This window comes from Aulonocara stuartgranti (genome assembly GCF_965226115.1).
Source record: "Aulonocara stuartgranti genome assembly, chromosome: 18".
Classification (NCBI taxonomy): Eukaryota; Metazoa; Chordata; class Actinopteri; order Cichliformes; family Cichlidae; genus Aulonocara; species Aulonocara stuartgranti.
The window spans coordinates 5,352,026-5,380,000 of NC_138954.1; the positions used below are offsets into that span (position 1 = coordinate 5,352,026).

The following is a 27,975-nucleotide window of genomic DNA, read 5'->3' on the forward strand; positions in this document are numbered from 1 at the left end:
TCAACGAAAAAAACAATATTTGAGAATCTACTCTTGTTGGGTTCAGTTAGGATCGTAAGGAGACTGGCAGTGGTAACTCAACTTAAAGACGGAATATCCCTCCACTCAGAATGAGACACTGACAACAACTTAAAGGGAGAAAAGTGATTTGAGTGTATTCAACATTTAAATGCTCCAAAAATAGACATGAACAAAAAATTTAGACCATTTCAAACATGTAAATCTCAACAATGTACAATATATCACTTAAAGTGTCCATAAATGTATCAGGTAGGCTGTCCATTTCAGTTCAGTGCACTTAGTATTCAGTGTTCTTAGTAAGTGTTAACTGTCTTTAGTCAGTTTTGCTTTTTGATGCATCAGTTTTTTTGTGTTAAGTGGAATCAGATCTGACCCAAAAAAAGAAAAAAGTAACAACATAAAGTGTCCTGAGATCTCAGAAAAAAAACGTTAATCCAAAAAAAATTGCAAATCGTTGTATCCTACCACCCTCCAAGGAAACAGGTGGCCTTCAGAGTGAGAACATCCTTTCTAGGCACCTCCAGTGGCATCCAGTCCTTAGATGGCACCGCTCGGTCCTTGCAGCAGATTTCTACCACGTTAAAAAAAAAAAAACAGCCAGGATATTCTTCATAGAAAACATTAATTCCGTAGCGCAACACGTTACAAGACTGAATATCCACATAGCTTTGCGCATCTAGCTCCGTGCAGGCGGATGCAGTGAAAGAAAGTCACCACGCACGCGCTATGGTGCATTCACGGTACATGGGAAAACTCGGCATTTAACAAAACAGTAACACTTCAAATTAGAATAAAAACAGAATACAATTGGCAATAAAATAACCATGGGTTACACGAGCATTCTCTATTGTGGCTCCTAAGCTTTGGAATAATCTTCCTCTTCACATTAGGCAATCGACATCAGTGATGGTTTTTAAATCCAGATTGAAAACGCATTTTTATTCACTGGCTTTTGATTCAGTGGTTGACTGACTTGTATTTTATTGTTTTCGCTATGTTTATTATTTTATCGTATTTATTATTCTTATGGTATCTATGTTTCTGTTGTTCAGCACTTTGGTCAGCCTTGTGTGTTTTTAAAGTGCTATATAAATAAACAATGATGATGATGCTCCGTGGCTGCTGAGTGACCCCTCATGGGGGGCTCTCCTCAGCTCTTTCTGGGATAGTGCTGCGGCTGCCCCTCTGTTGGTCTTCCCTGGTCTCTTGTGTTCTGAGGGCCTCTGGAGTCTTGGTCTCCTCCATACCTGCTTCATGCCCTGGAGGACGGGGCTGTGGCTCCCCACACCCACTAGCAGATCATTACATAAAGGAACCTTTTAAATACAAGCGTGCTCATGCTCACAGGTGTACACACGGGTACTCACACACACCAACTACACCCTTTTTGGCTCCTACCTCAAAGCACAGTGTGCGCTGTCGATCTTACGTGCTGCACGATAATGTTTAATATTTAGTATTTACTGTTATATTCCCATAGATCAGACTTTCCCAAAGTGTGTGGCCTGCCCCCTAGCGGGTGCGCAGAGCCATGGCGCGGGATGAAAAGGGGGGGTGGGGGAGAAACAACGCTTGGACACTGCTAGCACGGGCGCCTACAGAAACTCAAAGCAGGAGATGAAGCATAGCTGAATATGTTTCCAAACCAACTTCATTCTAAGCCAGAGACTAGTAAATATGGTGAAGCATATCTTCCCTTTGGCTTCACCTGCACAAGTGCCAAGGTAGGCCTCCTCAGCAGAATTGCTTTTTCCCTTCGTCGGGAGCAGCGGTGGGGTGTTTAAATCACAGACAAACAGTATCCCATATTCGTGATTTTTAGTTCACAAACACTTGTAATGACTAACTATTCCTGACATTTTGGAGATATACATACTATACTATACTTTATACAGTAAAGTTACAGTAATATCAGGCTGATCCTGCCACGATTTGTTCCCCCGGTTCAAATCACGGACAAACAGTATCCCAGTTTGTTTTTAAACCTATTTTGTACAGAGGCATTTTTTGAAAAATGTATTGATAGCAATGTTGAATATTATTACAGAGGAAAAAAACAACTACACGTAAAATAATCACATTGTGACACCTCTGCCTTTGTAAATGGAGGGACAGTAACTGCGTGTAAAACCTGCAGATAGTCAGATTAATAGTATTTCGTCTCTATCTGCCATTCTGCAATTCATCTCATGTAAACAACGTGGCGCACATACCTTTGACGTTGCGTGACGAACTCTGTATTCCTCGTCCACACGTAAACGCAAAAAAGGAGTTTGAAAAAAATCTCAGTTTTTGGTGATTCGAAACGCCGTTTACATGTGGACAAAACAGCTGCGTTTTCAAAAATACCCGTGTAGGTGCGGACGTAGCGTAAATTAGTTGGTAGTTTATTTTCTTACTACCTGTAATTTATTGCAGATTACTTGTATTTGCTTAATTGTTTACTAAATGTTTGAGGTGTGAAATAAACCGTAATGGAGCAAAATATGGGTGTGTGTGGTTGGAGGATGTGTTAGTGCGTGCATGCGGGGGGGCGCGAACATTTTTCTTGTAAAACAAAAGGGGACCCAGCAAAAAAAGTTTGGGAACCACTGCCATTTTTCTTTCTCAACAGGTGATCCAGGTGATTGATACATGTATTTTTTGTCTGCTTATTTTGTTTTTTGTTTTTTGCCCTTTATCACCGTTCCTCTTCCCTGCTATTTTTCTTTCCCTCTTTCTTTCTCCCCTTTCTTTTCCCCAGTCAAGTCTGTCCCGTATTTAGCAAGTGAAAATAAAATAAAATAAACAAAAGGTGAATCAAATAGACCATTACGGCAAGACTGGGATGGTCCATTTGGTAAATTAAATCCGTTGGGCAGCTTTCTTCACTTTTAGACAATAATTCTGATGGCAAAAGAGCCAAACGGGACAGGCAACCCCCCCCCCCCCCCCCCCCAAAAAAAAAATCAAAACAATTATTGCACTTTCTGTAAATCCAATGAACTTCAATTCACTTCTCAAATATCACTGTGTCTCCTATATGATATATTTAACTGAGAATTTTTTATTGTAACAAACAACGATTTATAAAGGAAAATAATGACTATTAACAAGGTTGCTCAAACTTTTGCATCCCACTGTAATCCCAACAACAGTGTCCTGAAGGGGGTTTATACTGTAAGGTAGGGCTGCCACGACTTGTCGACTAGTCACGATTACGTCGACTATCAAAATCAAATGGTAAATGGCCTGTATTTGTATAGCGCTTGACTAGTCCCTATTGACCCCAAAGCGCTTTACACATCCAGTCATCCACCCATTCACACACACATTCACACACTGGTGATGGCAAGCTACATTGTAGCCACAGCCACCCTGGGGCGCACTGACAGAGGCGAGGCTGCCGGACACTGGCACCACCAGGACCTCTGACCACCACCAGTAGGCAACGGGTGAAGTGTCTCGCCTAAGGACACAACGGCCGAGACTGTCCAAGCTGGGGCTCTAACTGGCAACCTTCTGATTACAAGGCGAACTCCCAACTCTTGAGCCACGAAATCAAATCCTTCAGAGGCTGCATTTGTAGGCCGATTGCGTTACAGCGACTCGACGAAGGCTGTCCAAATTCAAAGAATCCTCCAACTGTGGCCGGCAAATGTCCTTCATTTCCAGATTTGAAGGATGGGTCGGGTGTATCCTTCGCTGCCCAACCTATCCCAGGATTCATAGCGTGGCCCAGCCAATTCCAGTTTCCAACAATGGCAGCAGCTTCTTAGTTTTAATATTACCTTTATTACTCCTTCTGAAGCTCAATAAGGATAAAACTGAAATCCTCCTTATTGGCACCAAATCCAACCTTTTGAAGGCAAACCACTTCTGACTCACTATCGATAACTCCAGTTTTCCCTTCTCCTCAGGTTAAGACCCTTGGTGTCATCCTAGACTGTTCACTTTCCTATAAATCTCACATCAATAATCTCACCTGTTCTGCCTATTTCCATCTACGCAACATTAACAGATTTCGTCCTTCTCTTGTCACCCAGTCTACATCCATTCTTGCCCAGTCTTGTTACCTCCCGCACTGACTACTACAACTCTCTCTTGCATGGTCTCCCCCAAAAATCCCTCCGTAAGATTCAACTGGTTCAGAACTCTGCTGCTCACATTATCACCAGAACTGCCTCCTACCAGCACATCACCCCTGTTCTTCAGGAACTTCACTGACTCCCAGTGAAATTCTGGATATTCCACAAGCTTCTTCTGCTCATCTTCAAGGCCATTCATAACCTCGCACCTCCTTACCTTTCTGACCTGTTAACCACTACCTTTTCTGTCCGCTCACTTTGATCTTCTTCTTCTATCCAGCTTTCTGTGCCTTCCTTCCGCCTCACCATGATGGGAAGCAGAGCTTTTAGCTGAACTCTATACCCCCAGGTATAAGAAAGATTGGTTCTCTCACCCAGTTTAAATCTCAATGAGCCTAATCAGGGCCACCTGATCCAGCCATAAATGTATGCTTTATCAAAAAGGAAAATTTTTTTAAGCCTAATATTTTTTTATTTTTTTAAAAAGAGTGTCTGTTTTCCAAATCCAAACTGGCAGCTTTTTCCACAGAAGAGGGACCTGAAAGCTGAAGGCTCTACCTCCCATTCTCCCCAACTTTAAGGCAATGAATGGTTAATCTAAACAATAAATAAATCCTGAAGTGAGTGTCCTGTAAAGTTTTTGAATAATTTTAAGCAAACTTTTAAATGTTTTGTGCACTTTGATAACAAAATTTAAGAGATACCACTTTGTGTGTGTGTGTGTGTGTGTGTGTGTGTCTTTATTTTCTCATCGTAGATGATCTGTCTAAGCCATATGCTTAATGGTTAAGCTTACCTTGTAATTTCTCAAATGTATGTTTTTTGATATGTCCCTTAAGATTTTCCACAACATGACTGTAAGGACGAGGATGGGCTCACAACTCAGCAGGTCTGTAACCAGGAGAAGAACTCCAGTCTACACCAGGAGGATCCTTCACAGATTAAAGAGGAACAGGAGGAACTCTGTACCACTGAAGTGGAAAAAACGGTTGTTCTAAAGCAGGAGACTGAAACTTTTCCTGCTCGTGAAGAAAGTGGCCACAGTGAACCAGAACCAAGCAGTGACCAGCTCCATTCTCACAAATCTCCTGACGCAGATCAGGATGAAATCAAGGATGGTAACTCGCACAGAAATGAGTGGGAGCAAATCGTATCAGGCCCGAGTGTTCAAAATTCCGAGACAGCACATTTATGTAGCACCTGTGGGAAAAGATTTTTTTGGAAGTCAAAGTTAACTAGACACATGCAAATTCACACAGGTGAGAAACCACATTCTTGCAGCACCTGTGGGAAAACGTTTAATCAGAAAAGCCATTTGAAAGTACACATGGAATTCCATGCAAATGAAAAACGATATTCCTGTAGCACTTGTGGGAAAAGATTTTATATAAAATCAAATTTGAGAAGCCACATGCGAATTCACACAGTTGAGAAGCCATATTCTTGTACCATTTGTGGGAAAAGATTTAGGTGGACGTCAGATTTGAGTAGACACATCAGAATTCACACAGGTGAGAAGCCACATTCTTGTAGCACCTGTGGGAAGAGATTTAGTTTGAAACACATTTTGAATATGCACATGCAAATTCACACAGGTGAGAAGCCACATTGTTGTTGCACCTGTGGGAAAAGATTTACTACGACGGGTCAGTTGAAGAGACACATGCGAATTCACACAGGTGATAAGCCACATTGTTGTTGCACCTTTGGGAAAGGATTTACTCAGAGGGGTCAGTTGAAGAGACACATGCGAATTCACACAGGTGAGAAGCCACATTGTTGTGGCACCTGTGGGAAAAGATTTACTACGAAGGGTCAGTTGAAGATACATATGCGAATTCACACAGGTGAGAAGCCACATTGTTGTTCTACCTGTGGGAAAAGATTTACTACGAAGGGTCAGTTGAAGATACATATGCGAATTCACACAGGTGAGAAGCCACATTGTTGTTCCACCTGTGGGAAAAGGTTTATTCAGAGGGGTCAGTTAAAGACACACATGCGAATTCACACAGGTGAGAAGCCACATTCTTGTAGCAATCTAGAAAAGATTCAGGTAGAGGGAAACTTGAAATAACACATGCCAGTTCACAAAAGTGAGAAACCACACTGTTTCAGCACCTGTGTGAAACATTTTAGTTCTCCAGTACAGTTGAAAATGCAATTAGGAAAAGATGCTACATGCTAAGTTTCATTCTTAGAAAATGGTGGTGGTAGAACACATAAACAGTGTTTGGGTCATTGAAAACTGAAAATTTAAAAAGGCTTTCGGAAGCTCAGTTTCTGTTTTGACACATGGACAAGACAAAGTTTGTCTTGCACCATAAAATGTTTGCACCATTATCACCTTTTTCTGACATTGTTTTATAGTTTATAGGCTTTGTCTTTGCTGAAGTTTCTTCATTTTCTTTGGCATGGCCTCGACAGTGCTTGAGATATTTTTAGTGTCTTGATGTAAAAATAACTATTTCTCCAAAACGCACTTGGAAATATCAGTTTAAAAAAAAAAACTACCCATGTAGTAGTTGGATTGACATTATGGCAAGTGCTTTTCAGATGGAAAGAGAATATTTTAGGGAATGACAATGTTGACAAGTTGATCTGTTCTCAAATTGTCTGTGATCCATATTTTAAGCTCATTTATTATTTATATTTATAACATAACTTATGGACTAATGTGTCATTTTAACAGTGTTGTGTTCCATTTTGACATTAAACAATCCAGTTTAAGATTGTAGATAATTCAGTTTAAAGATAAAATATTGATAATTATATAATAAAGGAGGAGGAGCTGGTGACTCATCTCCCATAAAGGAGCTCAGAAGTTCCCTGGGAGTCTTCATCTTTATTTATCTTTGTTTGCTTTTGGCCTCCATGTGCTTATGTCAAACATACTAGAGAGCTTTTTTTTAATTTTATTTTATCTTGTATGTTCAATTAAAACTGTTGGCATCAAACTTTACATCTCCTGTAAATTTTGTGTTTTGGTTTAAATTGTGTTCCAAAACCCTGAATCAACATCTTTCCAGCCTGTAGAAATTCTGAAAAGCCTTTAAAACATGCGACTGCACAATCCTGCTGCTCTTTGAAAAACTAACAGTACTTCCAAACGAGCTGTTAAACAGGGCTTTGTGTGATCTGCCTTTTGGTGAAGCAACTGGCCAGGAAGATTCAACACATTCAAAGGGCTTTATCATACTAAGTTCATTGATTCTCGTCCTCACTTTCCTTTCCAGGTCCTCAACTGTACTCCATCAATGTCTTCTGAAGTTGTGTTTCAGAACAAAAGTGGAGCACATAACAGCAAACACTGAACACACAACTCCCCTGTCTGCTAAGAGCATGTCTTCCTTTTTCATACCACCATCGGTGACATGAAAAAAGCTTATTCAAACAAATCTGCAATGGTATTTTCAGATCAACTTAGACAATTAAACATTACAGTGGACTTATTTAATGCGGTCAACAATTCCTTAGGAGGTACCCAACATGAATTTAAAATAGCATGCAATTTAAGAACACACCCCTCCCTCTCGGAGCTATCGTAACACCAATTTGTATCAAAATCTTTAACTTCTTTATTAACCTATTAGGACCTGGCATCCACATCATAAAATATAAAAATTAATTAACTAGTGTTTTGAGGTCATGTAAAAAGGAATGTCATGAGAAATTATTAAATATGAATAAAAATAGCATTAAAGGGATTTGGAAAACATTAAATGCCATCATTAAAAATGGTTCTTGGCAGTTAAATTATCCTTTGTATTTCACTAATAATGCTAGTAACATGAGTGATGTGGTTAATGAGTTCAATAAATTCTTTGTAAGTGTTGGGCTGATAGAATTCCTGATACAAGAAATTGTGCAGAGAAAGAAACTAAACTCATTCAACGTAATCCTCATTTAATGTTTTTAACGGTAGTAGAAGAAAAAATCATTGATATTGTCGGGAAATCACAAACACAAAATTCTACAAACTTTGATGACATTGATATGGAAATCGTTAAGAAAGATATTGATGGCATCTCCAAACCCTTAACACACACGTGCAATTTGTCTCTACAAACTGGTCAATTCCCAACACAAGTAAAAACAGCGAAAGTAATACCACTGTTTAAAAATGGAGATAGACACCAATTCACAAATTACAGGCCTGTTTCTCTACTTTCACAATTTTCAAAAATACTGAAAAAAGTTTTCATTAATAGACTTGACAAATTTATAGATAAATATAAAATGATAATGGACAGTGAGTATGGTTTCAGACCAAACAGATCAACATCCATGGCGTTAATGGAACTTATTGAAAATATCACCAATAATATAGACAATACACAGTTGATGTTTTCATTGACCTAAAAAAAAAAAGCTTTTGACACAATTAATCATGAAATATTACTTGATAAACTGGAGTACTGTGGCATTAGAGGAGTGGTGCTAGAGTGAGTCAGGAGTTATTTGAGAGACAGGCAACAGTTTGTGAAGCTTGGTGAATATCAATCAGAGTGCCTGGACATTGTTTGTGGAGTTCCACAGAGATCAGTATTGGGACCAAAACTGTTTATCCTGTACATCAATGATATATGTAAAACATCTGATATATTACAGTTTATTTTATTTGCAGATGATACAAATGTTTTTTGTGCTGCAGAGAATTCACAGCAGCTTTTGGAAATTGTCACACCAGAAATGATTAAACTGAAAACATGGTTTGACAGAAACAAGTTATCACTAAATTTGAATAATACTACATTTATATTATTTGGACATTGTAAAAAGGATGCTGGAGCAAAATTGTTGATAAATTTTGTTGAGGTAGAGCAAGTTTCTTATACAAAATTTCTGGATTTGATAATAGACAACAAAATCTGCTGGAAACCTCACATAAAGCATATACAAGCTAAACTGGCAAGAAACAACTCTGTACCGAGTAAAGCTAAACATTTTTTGCATTTTTCCAAAACTCCGGGTACTTTACTGTTCACTTATACTGCCATATTTGTAATACTGTGTGGAAATCCGGGGAAATACATACAAAACTTCACTTCAACCGTTATGTAAAATTCAGAAAAAAGCTACCAGGATGATTACTAAAGCAGGATTTAGAGACCACACTAACATTATGTTCTTGAAATTAAAAATTCTGAAGTTTATAGATCTTTTAAAATATAAAACTGCAAAAACTATGTACAAAGCCAGATAGAATATGTTACCAGGATATGTGCAGAGGATGTTTTTTGACGGAGAAGGGGACTATGAATTGAGGGGAAAATGAAATCTGAAGACTCTTACAGCACGGACAAAGGTTAAAATATTTTGTATTACCATTTGTGTGGTAAAACTGTTGAACAGTTTTCCTGTGGATCTACAACAATGTCCAAGCATTAGTCAGTTCATAAAGATGTTTCGAAAACTGCTTTTGGAAGAATATGAAACTGATAAGTTGATGACCCATTGTATATATAACTATGCTAAATTGTATCAAAATCATATCTATCACGGTAGCTAGGTTTATACATTTACTTCATTCCTTGTTTATTGTTTGGGGAAAGTAATGATAGGAATTAGGGGTAACAATGAATAGTAGGATTCAATAGAATGTTAAGTATGGTTTAGATATTAATAAGTATGTATTTACAGTGGCTTGTAAAAGTATTTTCCAGATTTTGTCACATTACAGCCACAAATATGAATCAATTTTATTGGAATTCCACGTGAAAGACCAATGAAAATCAAACCTTTTTCAGAGTTATCAAACATTATTTCAGTTATCAGTTATTTATTTGTAAAAAATGTTTGGAATCGTGTATGATTTTCATTCCACTTCTCACATGTACACCACTTTGTATTGGTCTTTCACGTGGAATTCCAATAAAACTGATTCATGTTTGTGGCTGTAATGTGACAAAATGTGGAAAAGTTCAAGGGGGCCGAATACTTTTGCAAGCCACTGTGAGCGACTATTTTGCACAGAGGCAGTGGCTTACGACACCAACTGTCGGCCATCTATAATCCAGTTTTGAGATCCCTTCCCAGACGCCTTAACGCCCACTCACACCCTGGGCAATCTGACCTCAAAAAATCATATGATAGGGTGGGGCTAGGTAAATCTGGGTCTCTCCACCATTTGACTCTAGAACTGAATAAGCTTCTCAGGGGAGAGGTGAAACGTCTTCAAGCAACTTAAGAACAACTTAAGAAGTCCAGACGCTTTTCTTTCCAAGCTTCTTAGACCATAAAAACGCAACTTTCAATTTTAGACAGTGGACTTCTTTTGCCTGAGTACAAAATATTATCTCAGTACAGCAGTGGCTTGTGGATTTTTAATTGTGGGATGTTTGGTTTGTCAAACGAAATGAATTTTCACTACACAGCTGTTATTATCAGAAGGGAAGAGAAAGGTGACCACAATTAAAACAACAGCCTCATCCTAATTGTCCATGATCATAAATTTCTCTGTGCTCTAAATGTCTGTAATATATTTATATTAATGTATTTGTATATTTTTATTTCATTCCACTTCATGGACCGTACCAGATAAATTAGGAGACCTGGTGAGGGCAGTATTACGCCTTTGATATCTCCAGTCTACCGTAAGTTCAGTAGAAGAAGAATAGCAGCAATGGCGCCACTGAGAGATCCCGTCGCGATCCCGAGTTAAGTTTGAAGACGTTGGTTTGGCGGTATCGGTTGTCGTTGCAATAATGTCTTCAGTTCAGCATCTGAGAGAGTTTATCAAGAAGAGATTAACTTCAGCTGCAGAAGAAATCTTCTCAGAGTTTGAAAAAACGATCGTCCGGTATGAGGAGGAGATCCGTCAGCTAATACCGCTTGATATCAGACCCGGGATAAAGTCACACAATACAGGTGTGTAAATTTGTGGAGGTGTGGGAGTTGCGGGATCATCGTGTGATTCATGTGGGCATGATCTAAACTATTGATCTAAACTAGTAATACACCACAGTAAAGTTTATGCAGTTATATCTGTGCAATGTTGAGAAGGTTACTTTTAAAATGTTTTCCACTAAAGATTACATTGGCCAAATGTAGTTTATAACGTATCCTGTTAAGTTACTCAATGTGAATAACTTATTCTAAATACTTTGGTCCGGATTATTTGGTATATTTGCATGCTTTTTACAACTACATGAATGTACTATTGCCATGTGAATTATTGCGATAACTAAAGGCTACTAGCCAGCGAGCTAACATTGTTAGCTGGCTTTAGCTAAAGTTATAGACTAAAGACTGTTAGACTTGATTCATAGCATTAACATCCTGCTAGCTACAAACAATCATGTGCAGCAATCCCAAGTAAATTTTTAAATCCTGATGTAAAATGAGTAACAGTAGGGTGGACATTAGGTAAGGCTGCAGTTTTTGCAGCGATTTCGTATAGAAAACAATTTCTGTATCAGTAATAGATTTTCTTTCTGTTTGCTTTTAGAACTGCACATGATTATTTGCAGCTAGCAGGTTGTAATGCAGCCTTCAGTAATAGTAGTGAGTCACACAGCGATAGTACATCAAAGATTCCGAAGTGGGACATAACCTAGATAGCTACAACAACTAAAACAAGGTAGTTGTAGTAGGCTAATGTTAGGGCTGTGCAATATGACGAAATATGGGATGATTGATATATATATATACACACACACACACACACACACACTCAACAAAAATATAAACGCAACACCTTTGTTACTGCTCCCATTCCCCATGGGATGGACGTAGAGACCTAAAATTCATTCCAGATACACAATATAACCATCCCTCCCAAACAGTGGTCACAAATCAGTCCAAATGTGTGGTAGTGGGCACATCTGCTATATTGAGATAATCCATCCCACCTCACAGGTGTGCCACATCAGGATGCCCCCAATAGCGCAAAAAACTGCACATTCCAGGGTGGCCTTTTGTTGTGGGCAGTCTGAGGTACACCTGTGCACTACTCATGATGTCAGATCAGCATCCTGATGTGGCACACCTGTGAGGTGGGATGGATTATCTCAATATAGCAGATGTGCCCACTACCACACATTTGGACTGATTTGTGACCACTGTTTGGGAGGGATGGTTATATTGTGTATCTGGAATGAATTTTAGGTCTCTACGTCCATCCCATGGGGAATGGGAGCAGTAACAAAGGTGTTGCGTTTATATTTTTGTTGAGTGTATATAATAACCACAATTGGATTGTAAAAATCCTGCAACTTCAGTGGTGTCAAACTGGCTTAGCTTTCGTCACTCAGATACACAACAAAGCACTATTTTTAGTAGAGCATGCTAGCGGGCCGTCGTTATTTTGTTATTATTGTTTTTTGGAAAATACGGCACACTTAAAATCAATCCTTTGATTTTTCTGAAAATCAACAGTGCCCCTTATAATCCCGTGTGTCTTATGTGTGAATTCTGGTTGTGTTTACTGACCTCGAAACAATTTTATGTGGTACACGGCGCTCGAAAATCTGTCAAATGTTTTAGTACGACTTTGCTGAGCTACGAAGCCGCACCGTTTGATGGATTGTCGGAGCATTACGGCTATCGTAGGCAGGAGCCTCGCGGAGTGATACGTACTGTGCTTCAACATAATATTACCATATTGTGTGTGCATAACCTCTTTTTGCGTTTTGTGGATATTATACATGGTTATGATGAGGATATGTCGGCCAATTTCCACCGGAAATAACTTTTGGTTAAACTGTCAACAAGGAATTTGCATTTGCACTGTTACATTTTTATATAAGTTTAATGCACATAAAACACAGCTGATTGTTTAAGTGAAAATACATTGATGGATTTTTTGGGGGTTTTTTTGCACTAATAAAGTTGTGGAGTTAATAAAGTATTTTGTCTAGTGTCAATTATATTGTCAGTTACATCGTTATCGTAAATTTTCAAATGTATATTGTGAGAAGTATTTTTGTTCATATCGCCCTGCTCTATAGCATATCTTACTTGCCGTTGTAAAATACTTTAAGCTTTCATGTCATCATCATATGCAGATCATGCTGCTGTTCATTTGTTTGTTTGTTTGTTTATTCACATTGTGTGATGATCACTGGCAGTCAAATCTAGAAATTAGACCCCAGACAGTTGTAAGGTTATCAACATCACCCAATGAACAAATGACTATGACTGAATGTTTCTGTGGCAACATCTGCAAGAATGCAAGAGCCCTTGAAACCATAAGCTAAATTCTCAATAGGTGACCCCTTTTAATCCTTCTTGATCTTTCTTATTATCACATTAGTCACGATTTTCTTGTGTCTTTTTGTTGAACACGAAGGTCTGGATGATCAGCAGATCTGTTACCAGGAGAGGAGTCTCAACCAGGAGGACCCAGAGCCTCCACAGATTAAAGAGGAACAGGAGGAAATGTGTAGCAGTGAGGAAGGAGAGCAGCTTGAACTGAAGCAGGAGGATGAAGGGATTCATGTCTGGACCGGAGAACAGCTGGATTTGTTGTGGAAACCTGGACTAAAGCTGACCAGAATAGGTATGTAAAAGTGTAATATACAGATTTCATAATATGGAAATGAATATGACTCATAACAAAATGTCACAAAGACACATGGCGTGCATTACCGCCTGGGATACTGCCTCACTGAAGACATGTTTTCTGTTAGCACAGTAAAATAAAAACTGGGTTTCAAATCTTCTGTTGTTTAATAAAAAAATACAATTTCCACCAGATTTAAGTCATGTTAGTCCAGAATTGTACGCAGTATGTAGAAAAATGTTGAGACAATGAAAACTGTGGATTATTGGCCACAAGGACCAAGTTGGAGCAGCGAGCTGTACGCCTCATAAATGATGACTTTCTGCATGTAAACAGAATTATTCTCTGTTCACTGCATGAGAGAGAATATTTAAATATCGCTCACATATCTGAGAGACCTGCTCACAGTGTAACATCAAGACCTCCCACAGCAACATGATTGTAAGGAAAACTGTAGCCAGGAGAGGAACTCCAGTCTGGACCAGCAGAACACAGATCCTCCACAGACTAAAGAGGAACAGGAAGAAATCTCCACCAATCAGGAAGAAGAGCAGCTTGCACTGAAGCAGGAAACCAATGGCATCATCATCTGGACCGGGCAGGAGCTGGGCATCATGTGGAACCCTGAAGTAAAGTTGCACAGAATACGTATGCAAAACCTTAATAGATTCGGTTTTGTATTAAGAAATCTAACTCATGTTGGATCCTAATCAGACCTCAGATGTATGTTAATGAGACACATGATGAATCTAAGCACCAACTGCAACAAGGAAACTGAATTAATATTCTAAGAGCCAAAATGTCTAGCCCTTCCAATGTCGCTCCTGTCAGGACTGTCCTATGTTGGTCATAATTGTAATAAACTTGAGCCCAAGAGAGAGGAAGACTCCCTACAATGAGTTGAAACATTACCTTGTTATTTATTCCTGCATATACATTTTTTGTCATTCGCATTGTCACTTTGTTTGTCCCTCACGAGCTGCAGCAGCAAGGGACAAACTAGGCAGTATCACATTTAATAACAGGAAATGAATAGACATGTAATCTTTTCTTTTTTTGGCCACATTTTTCAAGTGGCCTTTATTTGACAAGATCATATAAAAAAAATTAAAAACAAAACAAAACATTAAATTATGCTTTTGGTGTGCCACCACAATGTTTTCAGTAGCCCCCATATGGCCACCCACATGAAAAAATTCTGGAGGCACCCCTGTACATTATGACTGAGTACATCCACTGAACCTTTTGTGAATAACATAATTATCCCCATTAGGGCTCAATGATCAATTTAAAAATGTAATATCGATTTGAAACTAAGCTTTTAACAAACCACACAAGACTATGATAGTTGTCCTTGTGCCATGTGTTTCTGGATCTTTCTTTCTTCTTCTGTCCCTTTGGATTCCAGCACAAGGCCTGTGTAGTGATTTTATTGGTGGGCTTCCTGAGGGTGAGGCCAATCCAACAATAATTTCTTTTCAGGATTGGTATTGCTATTGGTTCCTAGTTTGTTCTTGTCCGCAGTTTTTAATCTTTTCTGGTAAATAGAGCAGAGGACTTGTTGGAGGCAGCTGTTGATGAATGTCTGTAATAGGGATGGACCGATCCAATATTACGTATCGGTATCAGTCTGATACTGACCTAAATTACTGGATCGGATATTGGAGAGAAATAAAAAATGTAATCCGATCCATTAAATATCACAAAAGCACCTCACAAAACTTGCAACATGGCGTAACCCAGCTCATGACCTTAGCACGTCGGAGCAGCACATGATAGAGCAACTGTGGCCCGCAAGACCTGTCAGCGGTCTGGTTGAGCATTTGGAGCCTTGCTGCCAAACTGGCATCTCAGAGAAAGCTATACTAGAGAAGTAAAGCAAGTGTGTAAGTTCAACGCTGAACGTTTAGCTTAAAAACCTATTTATGGAGCGACTGCCTCTTTCTCTCCCTCCCTCTCCTGTTGCTACATCAATCATGAAACTGGTCAATGATCGGCTTTTCTGTCACGGGGCCTGTTTCTTTTGTTTGTTTATCACCCACTCTATGCCAGAAAGAGGAAACCAGCGGATAAACTTCAGCAGCACGTTAAAGTTTGCTAAGCTGTTGTTAGAATTTCTTTAATATTACTTTCTAAACCAGGATCCTTTTCTACGAAGCTGACAGCTGGTAACTGTGCAGGGGCGGGTCTAGTTTTGCCAGGGGGCCAGCTGGGGCACAAAGAAATACTTTTCTTTCTTATTGTCATTTAACATGTCTAGCTTTTAATAAATAATTATGTGAATCTTAATAATCTCGTAATCTTGTTAACGGGGGTGATGCGATGTCACTGGTATGCATGAATTAATTAAACAGTCCAATAACTTCAGCAGTTCTTATCTTGTCCTTTTTTGTGTTTATTCCAACAAGACATTTTAACATTTTAACATAACAGCGCAGTGGTCACAAACTGTTTGCCTTCTTACAATTAACAACACACCTGACACCGATTAGCTGCTACCTTTACATGAACCAGCCATATGAAAACAGGAAAAGGTGACCTCTAGCGGCCACATAAGGTATAAACCCAAAAATGGCTCCTACAGCCAGAATAGAGAGGATGGTGTAGGTTTAAGTTTATTATATTCATCAGCATTGCTGAACTATGAAATATTTTGGGTGCAGTGTATTTTTTTCAGGGAATGAATTCTCTTTTGGCTCTTGACAAAGGCAGTCGCACTTTTCTGGGATGAGACATGCACATTAAAACAAAAACTCCACAGTCCACAGTCACTTGATAACACACAAAATCCAACAGAGTAAAATTTATGAGAATCTCGTAGTTTGTCCTACAGATACTTTTTTGTGTTGTTTTGAAATCGCCCCTGATGTATGATTATCTTTTTATTTACATAAATTACATGTCAACCTTGAATGATACAAAAACTGAGCAGAAAGCAAGAAGTGAAGTGTTTGAGTTTAAAGTTTCCACCTCATGGGTTTTAATTTTTTCAGTCAATTTAAGGAATTCCAGGTTTCCTCTGCAGCATGGAATGAAAAAAATAATTTAAATAGATTTTGGACATGGATAAATGTAGTTAAATATTTATGCTCTGCTTTTTGGAATATACAATTCCAAACTTAAATTGATCACACAACAGGAGTGTTCTCAGCAAAACAGCTTCTCCCCCCAACATGGCTTTCATTGGTATATCTGTGCGACATGCTTACCACGTGGAGACCTGCTGGATGGTTAACTTGTAATTTTTCAAATGTATGTTTGTTGTTTGTTTTTTTTAATCTGTTGCTTCAGATCTTCCACAGTGTGACTGTAAGGATGAGCACACAAATCAGCAGGTCTGTAACCAGGAGAATAACTCCAGTCTACACTAGGAGGATCCTTCACAGATTAACGGTTTTATAATAATAATAATAATAATAATAATAATAATAATAGATTGGATTTATATAGCGCTTTACAATACCACTATTCATTCACTCTCACATTCATACACTGGTGGAGGCAGCTACAGTTGTAGCCACAGCTGCCCTGGGGCAGACTGACAGAAGCGAGGCTGCCATATTGCACCATCGGCCCCTCTGGCCAACACCAGTAGGCGGTAGGGTAAAGTGTCTTGCCCAAGGACACAACGACCAGGACAGAGACCCCAGGGATCGAACCGGCGACCTTCCGGTTACAGATGCGATTCCCAACCCCCAGTTTCCTGTTTCAAAATAAAAGCATGGATTTCAAAAATAAAACCGAAGGACCTTTCAAACAAACGTAAAAATATTTCCCAAATTTAAAGGTCATTTACAACTGGTGCTCCTGGAAATGTGGAAGAAAATCCTTCTTTTCCCACATTTTCCATATTTCATCAAGATGTTTTTCCAATTCTGCCCATTACTTTGTCTCTTTTTCTCCTTCCAGCATCTGATTCTTTGCAGAGTCCTTGATGTCATAGTCTGTGTGAGTGTTCAGTGTTTTTCCACTCAGGCCTGGTCCTGCATTGTCCGCCTGGGTGGAGCTTGGAGTCCACACCTGCCTCCAATCAGCAGGAGGTGTATTTAACATCAGTGTCACCAATAGTGATGGTCAAAGAAGCTTTCTGAAGCACTGAAGCTTGTATTGAAAAACGGTTCATTACTCGAAGCTTTTTAACAGTCCTCTCTGGTGACATCTGGTGGCCAAAGATATGAAGAGCAGCTTGAATCCACAAAATAAAACAAACTGCTTCATTATGATTACCCACTCTACAGAGTGGAATTCTGTCTGATATTGGGCCGCTGTTGTTGCTTTGAACGTGCATTTTTTGGTGGTTAAAAAAATGTGTTTTATTTATTTAATAAATAGTTTTGACCAGTAAACTCTCCTTGTTTAAACATGCACCATGGTGTGGTCTTTCTTTGCTTATGACTTCTTGATGTTGGTACATACAATAATTGAAAAAATACCACATTACATATAATTTAAACATATAATAATGTACAACACATTATGGAGTATGCTTCTGCTCTGAGGTCTTGCCTCCATGCACTTAATCGCTAGACGGGTGTATATATAAATAATATTATATTAGGGAAATTTTCCCAGACATATTTTTGACCTGGGGGTAGAATTGATTGTGAAATGGAAAAGGAAAAATGCTTATGAACTTGCAAATTAAAAACATGATGCATTTAAGGTAACCCTTTTCCATTTGTATTTAAGAAGAAAATTTGTTCTAGTGTGTGATGGCTGAACCTGTTCCTTTTCGTGGAGATAATTTCTCCTGCCTTAAGGAAAATCCCTTCACATGCCACAGAGGAGGCTGGAGTGCAGAGAAATTGGTAGAGATGCAGTTATACAGTCTACCTGGGTCCCACAAACTATCAGCTAAAGAGAATAAATAAATTAAATTGCTGCACATTTGGCAGACTAACATTTTCAGAGTAATTTTCTCTCCTCTGTTGCAGTGCCTTTTACCCTGATATCCATTATCACTCACACGGCAGAACCAGAGCTCCTAGACTGATACCACGTAGCCATAATTGTAAATACACAACAAAGTAGTGAAAAGCAATTCTTGCCTCTGCAATGTGTCTTGCATTTGGATCCACGCTCTCTTTCTCATAGGCCACTTGGCCCTAACACTTGAGCTGTCTCATATTGCTAGGCAGCGCTGGGTTGTCTTCTTTGAATGTTGCAGGGATATTAGTAGCCATTGTAATCTCTCTCTCACTCTTCTGGTTCAAATCCTTGGGTTTTCCCCTTTTCTATTTCTTTTATCTGGATGTTAAATTTAATTAACTTACAATTTGTTTAGGCATTTCCTTTTAGGTTGTTCTCATTTTAGTGTTAGTTTTTTTGTTTTTATTAGTATTATCAATTCTTTGTCTACTTTTTTGAAAATCGTGAATATTAGTTTATTCTTTATCATTGCTCTGATCTTTATTTTAATCAATTGATCCCTTTTTTATTTCTTAATTGTTTATAAATGTATAATTTTTATTTTTATTTTTATTTATTACTTCTAATATAAGTTCCATCTGTTCCGACCAGGGCTGTGGGGTGACCTGCAGTATCAGCCTCCTTCCACCAGATAGAGGCAGATACAATAGCACTTTAGCTCAGTCCTACCACTAGTTGACACTAATTCACTCACATGTTTTCGTAAGTGAATTCAGTAATTCACCTAGCAGCGGCCCCTGTCCGTGAGATCTTAAACACTCACCTCTGGCAGAGCTTCGACAGCATTCAGAGGGAAACTGAGTTTGAATGGACCATCTTCAGGACCTTTATTGCTGAGGCTGCTGCACTGAGCTGTGGACCGTGTCATGGTGGTAAACCCCGAACCAGCTGGTGGACATCAGGCTGAGGAATGATTATGAGATTATGTCATGCTGTCATAAATAGGGATAGGTATCGAAAACCGGTTCTTGTTGAGAACCGATTCCCACTGTTTCAATTCCTTGGCATTGGTTGCCATTTTTGCAAACGATTCCCTTATCGATTCCAGTCGCCCCGAATGACGTCACCACATTGCGGAGCGTCATTTACCTGGCAGGAAACACGGTGCCTAAGCTCAAACGCTCAAAAGTTTGATTATAGTTTACAAGAACGGATGACAACAGGGCAACTTGCAATACTTGCAAAGTAGATACTTCATTTAAGGGAGGAAACACTACGAATATGCAAAAGCATTTGCTCACAAAACACACGATGACCTTAAATGAATGTCGTGTTTTTAATTCCGCTCCGGATTCGTGAATCTCAACCCAGCAGCAGCGGTAACATTTGCACGTCCTCTCCCGTTAATGCGGCAGGTAAATAATCAACTAACAGTGCATATTATGTTACCGCGATCTGCCTCATTACAAAACCATTACTGTGCATTTAGGTGACCATGATGAGAGAGACAGACAGAGTCTGGCTCAGACGCTGGCAATTCTCACTGCAGTCTACCGTTAGCGTCTCCTTTCAGGCCAGGATAGACGAATGTCACCGAGCAGAGACTAAGTTTGTGGTAAAAGGCTTGAACCCATTTGCCACAGCAGATTCCCCCGATTTTCGGTAAGTGAATGTGTTTAATTGTAGGCAGGGACATTACTGGATATTCTTGTGTAATTGCTACAGAATAATTGATGTTATACTTTGTTATTGCTACAGAAGAATATTTATTTTATTATTTTACATTTACAATTTTTTTTCCTGGGGACCCTGTGACACCCCATTGAAGAGCCTAGTCATAAAATAGATGTTATCTGATATACTGAGACATTTGGAGTGGGTGTAGTAGACACTTAAACAAACTTCTCGTAATTTCCGTCCCAACTACAGCTGGACTGCATGCCATCGGGCATACCGGGCATTTGCTTGGTGTGAGCCAATGGTGATTTTTTGTTTTCATGGGCTGATATTTTGGAGTTTTGTTTGTTTTTTTTAAATAAATAACCGGTATAAACAATTAAAGGTGGTGGTACTGCATAAGACAACTCATGAAAATAACATGTGTACCAAACTCTTTAACATGAAGTGTTGTCGTAAGAAAAATGATGAAAAGGCTAGTTTCTTTCAGATTGTATGCTGAATTGAGCAAATATGACTAAAATTTTTAGACATTGTTAAACATGTGGGTATCTTTCATTTTTAAGACCTGGGTAAATCTCAAAACATCACATTTTTACTGCTCACCTTCGGTTTGCATAAAAGATTAACCAGTCCAATGTTGAACATCATATTGATGTCATGGTTGGACGTCAAAATTGTGGACCAAGTTTGGATATGTACAGAATTGGTCATGGACTTAAAGACTCAATATAAACATTGAACGATGTCCAGTGTTTAGTAGAGGGAGTCTGACTGTATGTTGTTACTGGGAGGTGGAGTGGGGGAGTATGTGTAGCAATCACATACAAGAATATTATCTGTCTCAGGTCCTCGTTCCTCCAGAGTAGGAGTGTACCTGGATCACAGAGCAGGTATTTTGTCCTTCTACAGCGTCTCTGAAACCATGACTCTCCTCCACAGAGTCCAGACCACATTCACTCAGCTGCTTTATGCTGGACTTTCTCGTTACAACGCTGGAGACATTGCTGAGTTCATTAAAATGAAATCGACCCTTTTCTGTTTATTAAATGTACTATTGTCTGTGTTTCAAAGAAACAGAAAACACTCTAATTCACGAAGCTTTCATAATGTTTTGAGCTTTGATCTAAATTTTAATGTTAAATGATAAATTCTTTATCCAGGTTTCTCCAAAGTACCAGACTTTATGTCAGGACTTGATTTTTGTTAGACTGACCTGATGAGGGCAGTATTACGCCTTTGATACTTCCAGCTTAAGATCGAAGAAGAATAGCGGAAATGACGTCACTGAGCGCTTGCATCGCGAGTTATATTTGAAGACTTTGATTTGGCGGTATCAGTTGTTGTCGCAATAATGTCTTCAGTCCAGTATCTGCGAGAGGTTATCAAGGAGACATTAACTGCTGCTGCAGAACAAATCTTCTCAGAGTTTGAAAAAACGATCGTCCGGTATGAGGAGGAGATCCGTCAGCTAAGACCGCTGGATATCAGACCCGGGATAAAGTCGCACAATACAGGTGTGTAAATTTGTGGAGGAATGGGGGTTGCGGGATCCTTGCGGGAACTCAACTCTGCTTAGATTTTACCATGTGCGCTTCACACTACCGTAACTTATCGACTATTTAAGCTAGAAAAAGAAATTACAGGGTTACTGAAAGAAGAGAGGCTGAGTTTTACGGGGATGTTTGGTGTCCCTACACACTGCTCCCCGGGCGCCCAATGGCTGCCCACTGCTTCACTGAGTGAATGGGTTAAATGCAGAGAGCAATTTCCCCACGGGGCTCAATAAAGTACAATAAAGTAAAGACACGAAGAAGAGCTTTACGAAACTTTACGGTGCATCATTAGAAAACACGAGCAGTGACGGTCCAATCACATGTATGGAAAAGTGGCAACGCTCCAAAAAGGCCTCGAAATTTAAAAAACTGAGTGGCCATTGCTCAAAAACTTTATTGTACATATTTAGTATAGTTGATGTTGTGTTACGTTTGTTCCTGTTGAATTAATATTAGGTTTGTAGCTTGAACCTATTCGCTTGAACGTTTAAGACAATATAATTACACAGCAAAGCAAGACAAAGTTCTTCATGTTTCTCGTGCGCGGGAGAGAACCGGACAAACCAGTTGCTCTCGTCCGCTCCCCCGTAACACTGCTCTTTTATTGAGGTTACATGAATATACATAGGTTCATTAACATACGACGTCTACATACAAACAAAGAGTACCGTGTGTGTGTGTGTGTGTGTGTGTGTGTGTGTGTGTGTGTGTGTCCCCATAAATGACTTCCCTAAACCTGCTGGTCTGGAAGTCCAGCAGTTCATCTAAACAAAAGGCACTTAGCCTAAAACAGATATAGCCACGTTTATCCTACCATAAAACAATAAGAGAAGGTACGACCTCTCCCATGCTCCCAGAGTGTTCTGGAATGCAGACAATTAAGGATCAAACCTCTACCAATCTAAAACTAATTATAAAACTCTAAGCATATATAAGTAGATATTTCTAAGCATAAATGACAATCAACAATACAAAACCTAACAATATCAGTTTCCACTTAACTATAAATCTGAAAACAAAAAAAAGTTCCTTTTTTTTCACTTTAAACTGTTGTTTCATTGCCATAACAATACAATAATGTAAAATGAGTGCCAGGGGGCAAAAGTATTCACTTTTAGTTTGATTTCTGGCCCGTTTACAGCCAAAATGACCAAAAATTACCAGGTGGCCTAAATGATGCTTGGTCAATAGCTTTCATGATCATATTCAGATCATGCTGCTGTTCATTTGTGTATTTTGTTTGTTTGCACATTTTGTGACGATCACTGGCGGTCACTTTTAAAAATTAGACCCCAGACGGCTTTAAGGTTATCAGTGTCGCCCAGTGAAAAAATGGCCAGGAGCGAATGTTTCTGTGGCAACATCTGCAAGAACGCAAGAGGCCGTGAAACCATAAGCTTAGTTCTCAACTCCCTTTTAATTGTTCTTGATCTTTCTTGTGATGACATTAGTTACTGATTTCTTCTGTCCCTTTGCTGAACACGAAGGTGATCAGCAGGTCTTTGACCAGGAGAGGAGCTCCAGTCTCCACCAGCAGGACCCAGAGTCTCCACAGACTAAAGAGGTACAGGAGGAGGAAATGTGCAGCAGTGAGGAAGGAGAGCCGCTTGAACAGAAGCAGGAGGCTGAAGAAATTGATGTGTGGACCGGAGAACAGCTGGATTTGTTGTGTAAACCTGGAGTAGAGCTGACCACAACAGGTATGTAAAACTGTAATATACAGATTTCATAATACAGAAATGAATAAGACTCATATTAAAACATCAGGCGATGATATCAGAGTTGACTCCTCAGGAAGAGAGCTCACAATGACACATGCATTACCACCTGGCATACTACCTCACCTAAGACGTGTTTTCTGTTAGCACAGTAAAATAAAAACTGGGTTTAAAATCTTCTGTTGTTTAATAAAAAACAAAAATTTCCTCCATATAGATTTAAGTCAAGTTGACCCAGAACTGTACGCAGAATGTTTTATAAATACCCACAAGGACCAAGTTGGAGTAGCGAGCTGTACGCCTCATAAATTATGACTTTCTGTATGTAAACAGAATTCTTTGCTGTTCACTGCATGAGAGAGAATATTTAAATATCGCTCACATATCTGAGAGACCTGCTCACAGTGTTAATTTTTTCTTGTGTGTTGTGTCCGTCAAGACCTCCCACAGCAACATGATTGTAAGGAAAACTGTAGCCAGGAGAGGAACTCCAGTCTCAACCAGGAGGACCCAGATCTTCCAGAAACTAAAGAGGAACAGGAGGAAATCTCCCTCAATCAGGAAGAAGAGCAGCTTTCACTGAAGCCAAAAACCAAAGACGTCCTCGTCTGGACTGGGCAGGAGCTGGACATCATGTGGAACCCTGAAGTAAAGTTGGAAAGAATAGGTATGCAAAACTTTAATAGACAGACTCAGTTTTGTGTTAAGAAATCTAACTCCTGTTGGATCCTTATCAGACCTCAGAGGTATGTTATAGAGACACATGGAGAATCTAAGGTCCAACTGCAATAAGGAAACATGATGTAATATTCTAAGAGCCAAAATGTGTAGCCCTCACAGTGTCGCCCTTGTCAGGACTGTCCTATGTTGGAAATAATTAAGTTGAGTACAAGAGAGAGGAAGACTCCCTACAATGAGTTGACACATCAACTTTTTAATTATTCCTGCATATACATTTTTGCCATTCATATTGTCACTTTCTTTGTCCCTCACGAATTGCAGTCGTCACTCCTTTGCCTGTCCTGCGCCCCTGCACCTGCAGGCGCACTTACAGTGAATATCAAATTTAATAACAGGAAATTAACTAGGCATGTAATACTTTTCTTTCTTTTTTTGGCCACATTTTTCAAGTGACCTATATTTGACAACAGCATGTTTAAAAAAGAAAAAAGAAAGAAAGAAACTTTAAATTATGTTTTTGGTGTGCCACCAATTAAAACTTTTAACTCGCTCAACCCATCTGGAGTACAAAATGAACAAACTTTGGACAAACTGCCCGAAATGCGTTGACAGAGACATTTCAGGGACTTTGACAGAACTAGAAAAATATAAAGGCTTTAAACAAGATGAGAGGTAAAACTAAGGATGTAACCAAAGTCGTGTGCCGCTTGTGGAGACGTGTCGTGCGAGCAAAGTACTTAAACACGACTAACTTGCATGAGAACGTACGTGTCCACCATCCTGCTCAGTATGCTCGGCTATCACCAGCTTCTACAGCTCTATCAACAAGCACTTGGGCGCACTCTGAGGAGGGTGCATTTATTTGAAGATGAAAGGGGGTGCTGTTAAAACAGCACTATTTATTTATTTATTATTTTTTGACTCCTTCTATTAGCTCCATCATTAATAGCAAACGTACTCATGGGCAAATAAATAAATAAATTGCCCGTGTAAAAACAATCTCCTATGGGCTCAGCCTATCGTCGATAGTCTATATATGCGTTCAGTCACACAACCCTAATAGTTAGGAAGGATTTTATGTGGCGGTAAGTTCTGCATTTGCTTGTGTGCAGTCGTATGGCATTATTACAGAAAAGTGTCCCATATCCTTTTTAATCAACTCCCACTATGATTTGTGGATAAATAATTCTTTAGCTTGTGTAACACGACCTTTTTCACTCATTCACCAATATGTTTTATTCATATAGGGAAATAATCCCAACAACGGTGTCCTGAAGGCTTTATACTGTAAGGTAAAGACTCTACAATATTAGAAAGAAACCACAACAATCGCACAACACCCTGTGTTACGTTTCCCTAAAAGGTCCGGGAGATGAGGGAAAGTAACAAAAAGTGTCCGGGTTGAAAAAAGGAGGTGGGGAGGCAAACTGGTTAAATTGAAGAGTTTTATTAATGTTTCTCTTAATAAATGGTAAATGGCCTGCATTTATATAGTACTTTACTAGTCCCTAAGGACCCCAAAGCACTTTACATATCCAGTCATCCACCCATTCACACACACTGGTGATGGCAAGCTACATTGTAGCCACAGCCACCCTGGGGCGCACTGACAGAGGCGAGGCTGCCGGACACTGGCGCCACCGGGCCCTCTGACCACCACCAGTAGGCAACGGGTGAAGTGTCTTGCCCAAGGACACAACGACCGAGACTGTCCAAGCCAGGGCTCGAACCGGCAACCTTCCGATTGCAAGGCAAACTCCCAGCTCTTGAGCCACGATCGCCCCTAATAATTAAACTAAAAGAGCTGGAAAAGCCACTATCACATTTAGAAGACAACAAAACCCTGGAATTATTAGTCAGAGTAATATTTATGAGAATCTCACAGTTTTTGTTATAGCTGAATTTTTGTGTTGTTTTGAAACTGCCCCTAATGTTTGATTATCTTTTTATTTTCATAAATTAGATTTCCTCCATTAAATGATACAAAAACTGAGCAGAAAGCAAGAAGTGAAGTGTTTGAGTTTAAAGTTTCCACCTCATCGATTTTCATTTTATTTTTTTCAGTCAGTTTAAAGAATTCCAGGTTTCCCTTGCAGCATGGAATGGAAAAAAAAATACTTTACGACATTACGGTTTGGGATAAATATTGTTAAATATTTATGTTCGTTTTTTTTTTTTTAAATGTACGATTCCAAACTTAAATTGATCACAGAAGAAGAGTGTTTATCATAGTTTGTAAATGAGCAGCCAAAATGGTCTCACTGAGTCAGCAAAACAGCTTCTCCCCCAACATGCCTTTTATTGGCTTATCTGAGCGACATGCTTACCATGTGGAGACCTGCTAATGGCTAAGGTTACCTTGTAATTTCTAAAATATATGTTTTGTTTTTTTGTCCCTTCAGATTTTCCACAACATGACTGTAAAGAACAGGAGGATCTTTTGCAGATTAAAGGGGAACAGGAGGAACTCAGTACCACTGAAGAGGGAAAACCGTTTGTACGAAAGCAAGAGACTCAAACTTTTCCTGCTCGTAAAGAAAGTGACCAGGGTGAACCAGACCTAAGTAGTGACCAGCTCCTTTCTCACAACTCTCCTGACACAGATCAGGATGAAAGCAAGGATGATAACTTACACAGAAATAGGTTGGAGGAAATCATATCAGAGCTGCCAGTTCAAAATTCCAAGACAGTACATTTATGTGGCACCTGTGGGAAAATATTTAAAAGGATGGAAAACTTGAATCGACATATGAAAATTCACACAGGTGAGAAGCCACATTGTTGTAGCACCTGTGGGAAAAGATTTACTCTAAAGGCATATTTAACTGAACACATGAAAATTCACACAGGTGAGAAGCCGCATTGTTGTACCACTTGTGGGAAAAGCTTTAGTCAGAAGGGGCAGTTGAATAGTCACATGCGAATTCACACAAGTGAGAAGCCATATTTTTGTAGCATATGTGGGGAAAGATTTAATGTAGTAACAAATCTGAAAATACACATGAAAATTCACACAAGTGAGAAGCCGCATTCTTGTAGCACCTGTGGGAAAAGATTTAGTCGGAAGTCACACCTGACTAGACACATACAAATTCATACAGGTGAGAAGCCGCATTCTTGTAGCACCTGTGGGAAAAGATATAATCGGAAGGAACATTTGAAAATGCACATGGAATATCATACAGGTGAGAAGCCGCATTCGTGTAGCACCTGTGGGAAAAGATTTAATCGGAAGGACCATTTGAAAACGCACATGGAATGTCATACAGGTGAGAAACCACATTGTTGTAACACCTGTGGGAAAAAATTTAGTTCTTCAGTACAGTTGAAAATGCATATAGGAAACCATACTGCGTGCCAAGTTTAATTTTTAGAAAATGTTGATGGTAAAACAAAGTGTTTGGATCTTTGGAAACTCGGCGTCTGACAAAACTTTATTTTCAAAAGGTTTTCAGAAGCTCAATTTCTATGTTTACCTGTGGACAAAAAAAACTAACTTTTTTCTGCCTTTTTTTTTATTTGTGGGCTTTGACTTGGCTAAAGGTTCTCTTTGAACAGTGCTTGAGATACTTTTTGTCTTGATGCAAAAAGAATTTCTCAAAAATACACTAGAGAATATCTGTTTAAAAAATGGCTGTGTACATATCGAGGAATGGAGGGATAGAAGTGACAAAAATGAATTGATTAAATACACCATTAAATAATTCAATTCAATGTGTCAATAAATAGAGGTTTGGGGTAAACGCTGTTCGAGTCAAAACCATTGCTTTGGCCGGGTTGCCATTCTTTTTTCTGGGCGTTTCTCCACACCAACAACTGGCATGTGGAAACTAACTGAACTGTACTTTGAAATACCCTGTTTGTGTGTCACCAAATACACT

The 27,975-nt window shown here is 39.2% G+C and overlaps 2 protein-coding genes across 12 annotated transcripts in view; both read left to right on the forward strand.

The window, feature by feature from the left end:
• Positions 1 to 6,261, forward strand: part of LOC309694500 (uncharacterized protein) — a 42,700-nt gene extending 36,439 nt beyond the window's left edge. For 4 of the 6 annotated variants that reach the window (XM_082514639.1, XM_082514635.1, XM_082514638.1 and 1 more), the window contains one exon: positions 4,928 to 6,261. In XM_082514639.1, coding sequence (XP_082370765.1) covers positions 4,928 to 6,165 — 1,238 coding nt within the window. In that variant the 3' untranslated portion in view covers positions 6,166 to 6,261. Of the gene's footprint in view, positions 1 to 4,605; positions 4,709 to 4,927 lie in introns of all 6 variants that reach the window. The other 2 variants (XM_082514636.1, XM_082514640.1) reach the window with 2 other exon arrangements.
• Positions 6,262 to 10,517: 4,256 nt separating this feature from the next.
• The window catches only part of LOC309694526 (uncharacterized protein), a 63,628-nt gene continuing 46,170 nt past the window's right edge, over positions 10,518 to 27,975 (forward strand). For 4 of the 6 annotated variants that reach the window (XM_082514680.1, XM_082514673.1, XM_082514679.1 and 1 more), the window contains exons 1-2: positions 21,418 to 21,656; positions 23,183 to 23,395. In XM_082514680.1, the coding sequence (XP_082370806.1) occupies positions 21,494 to 21,656; positions 23,183 to 23,395 (376 nt within the window). In that variant the 5' untranslated portion in view covers positions 21,418 to 21,493. Of the gene's footprint in view, positions 10,959 to 13,380; positions 13,591 to 21,417; positions 21,657 to 23,182; positions 23,396 to 23,852; positions 24,081 to 26,496 lie in introns of those variants that run through there. The other 2 variants (XM_082514675.1, XM_082514674.1) reach the window with 2 other exon arrangements.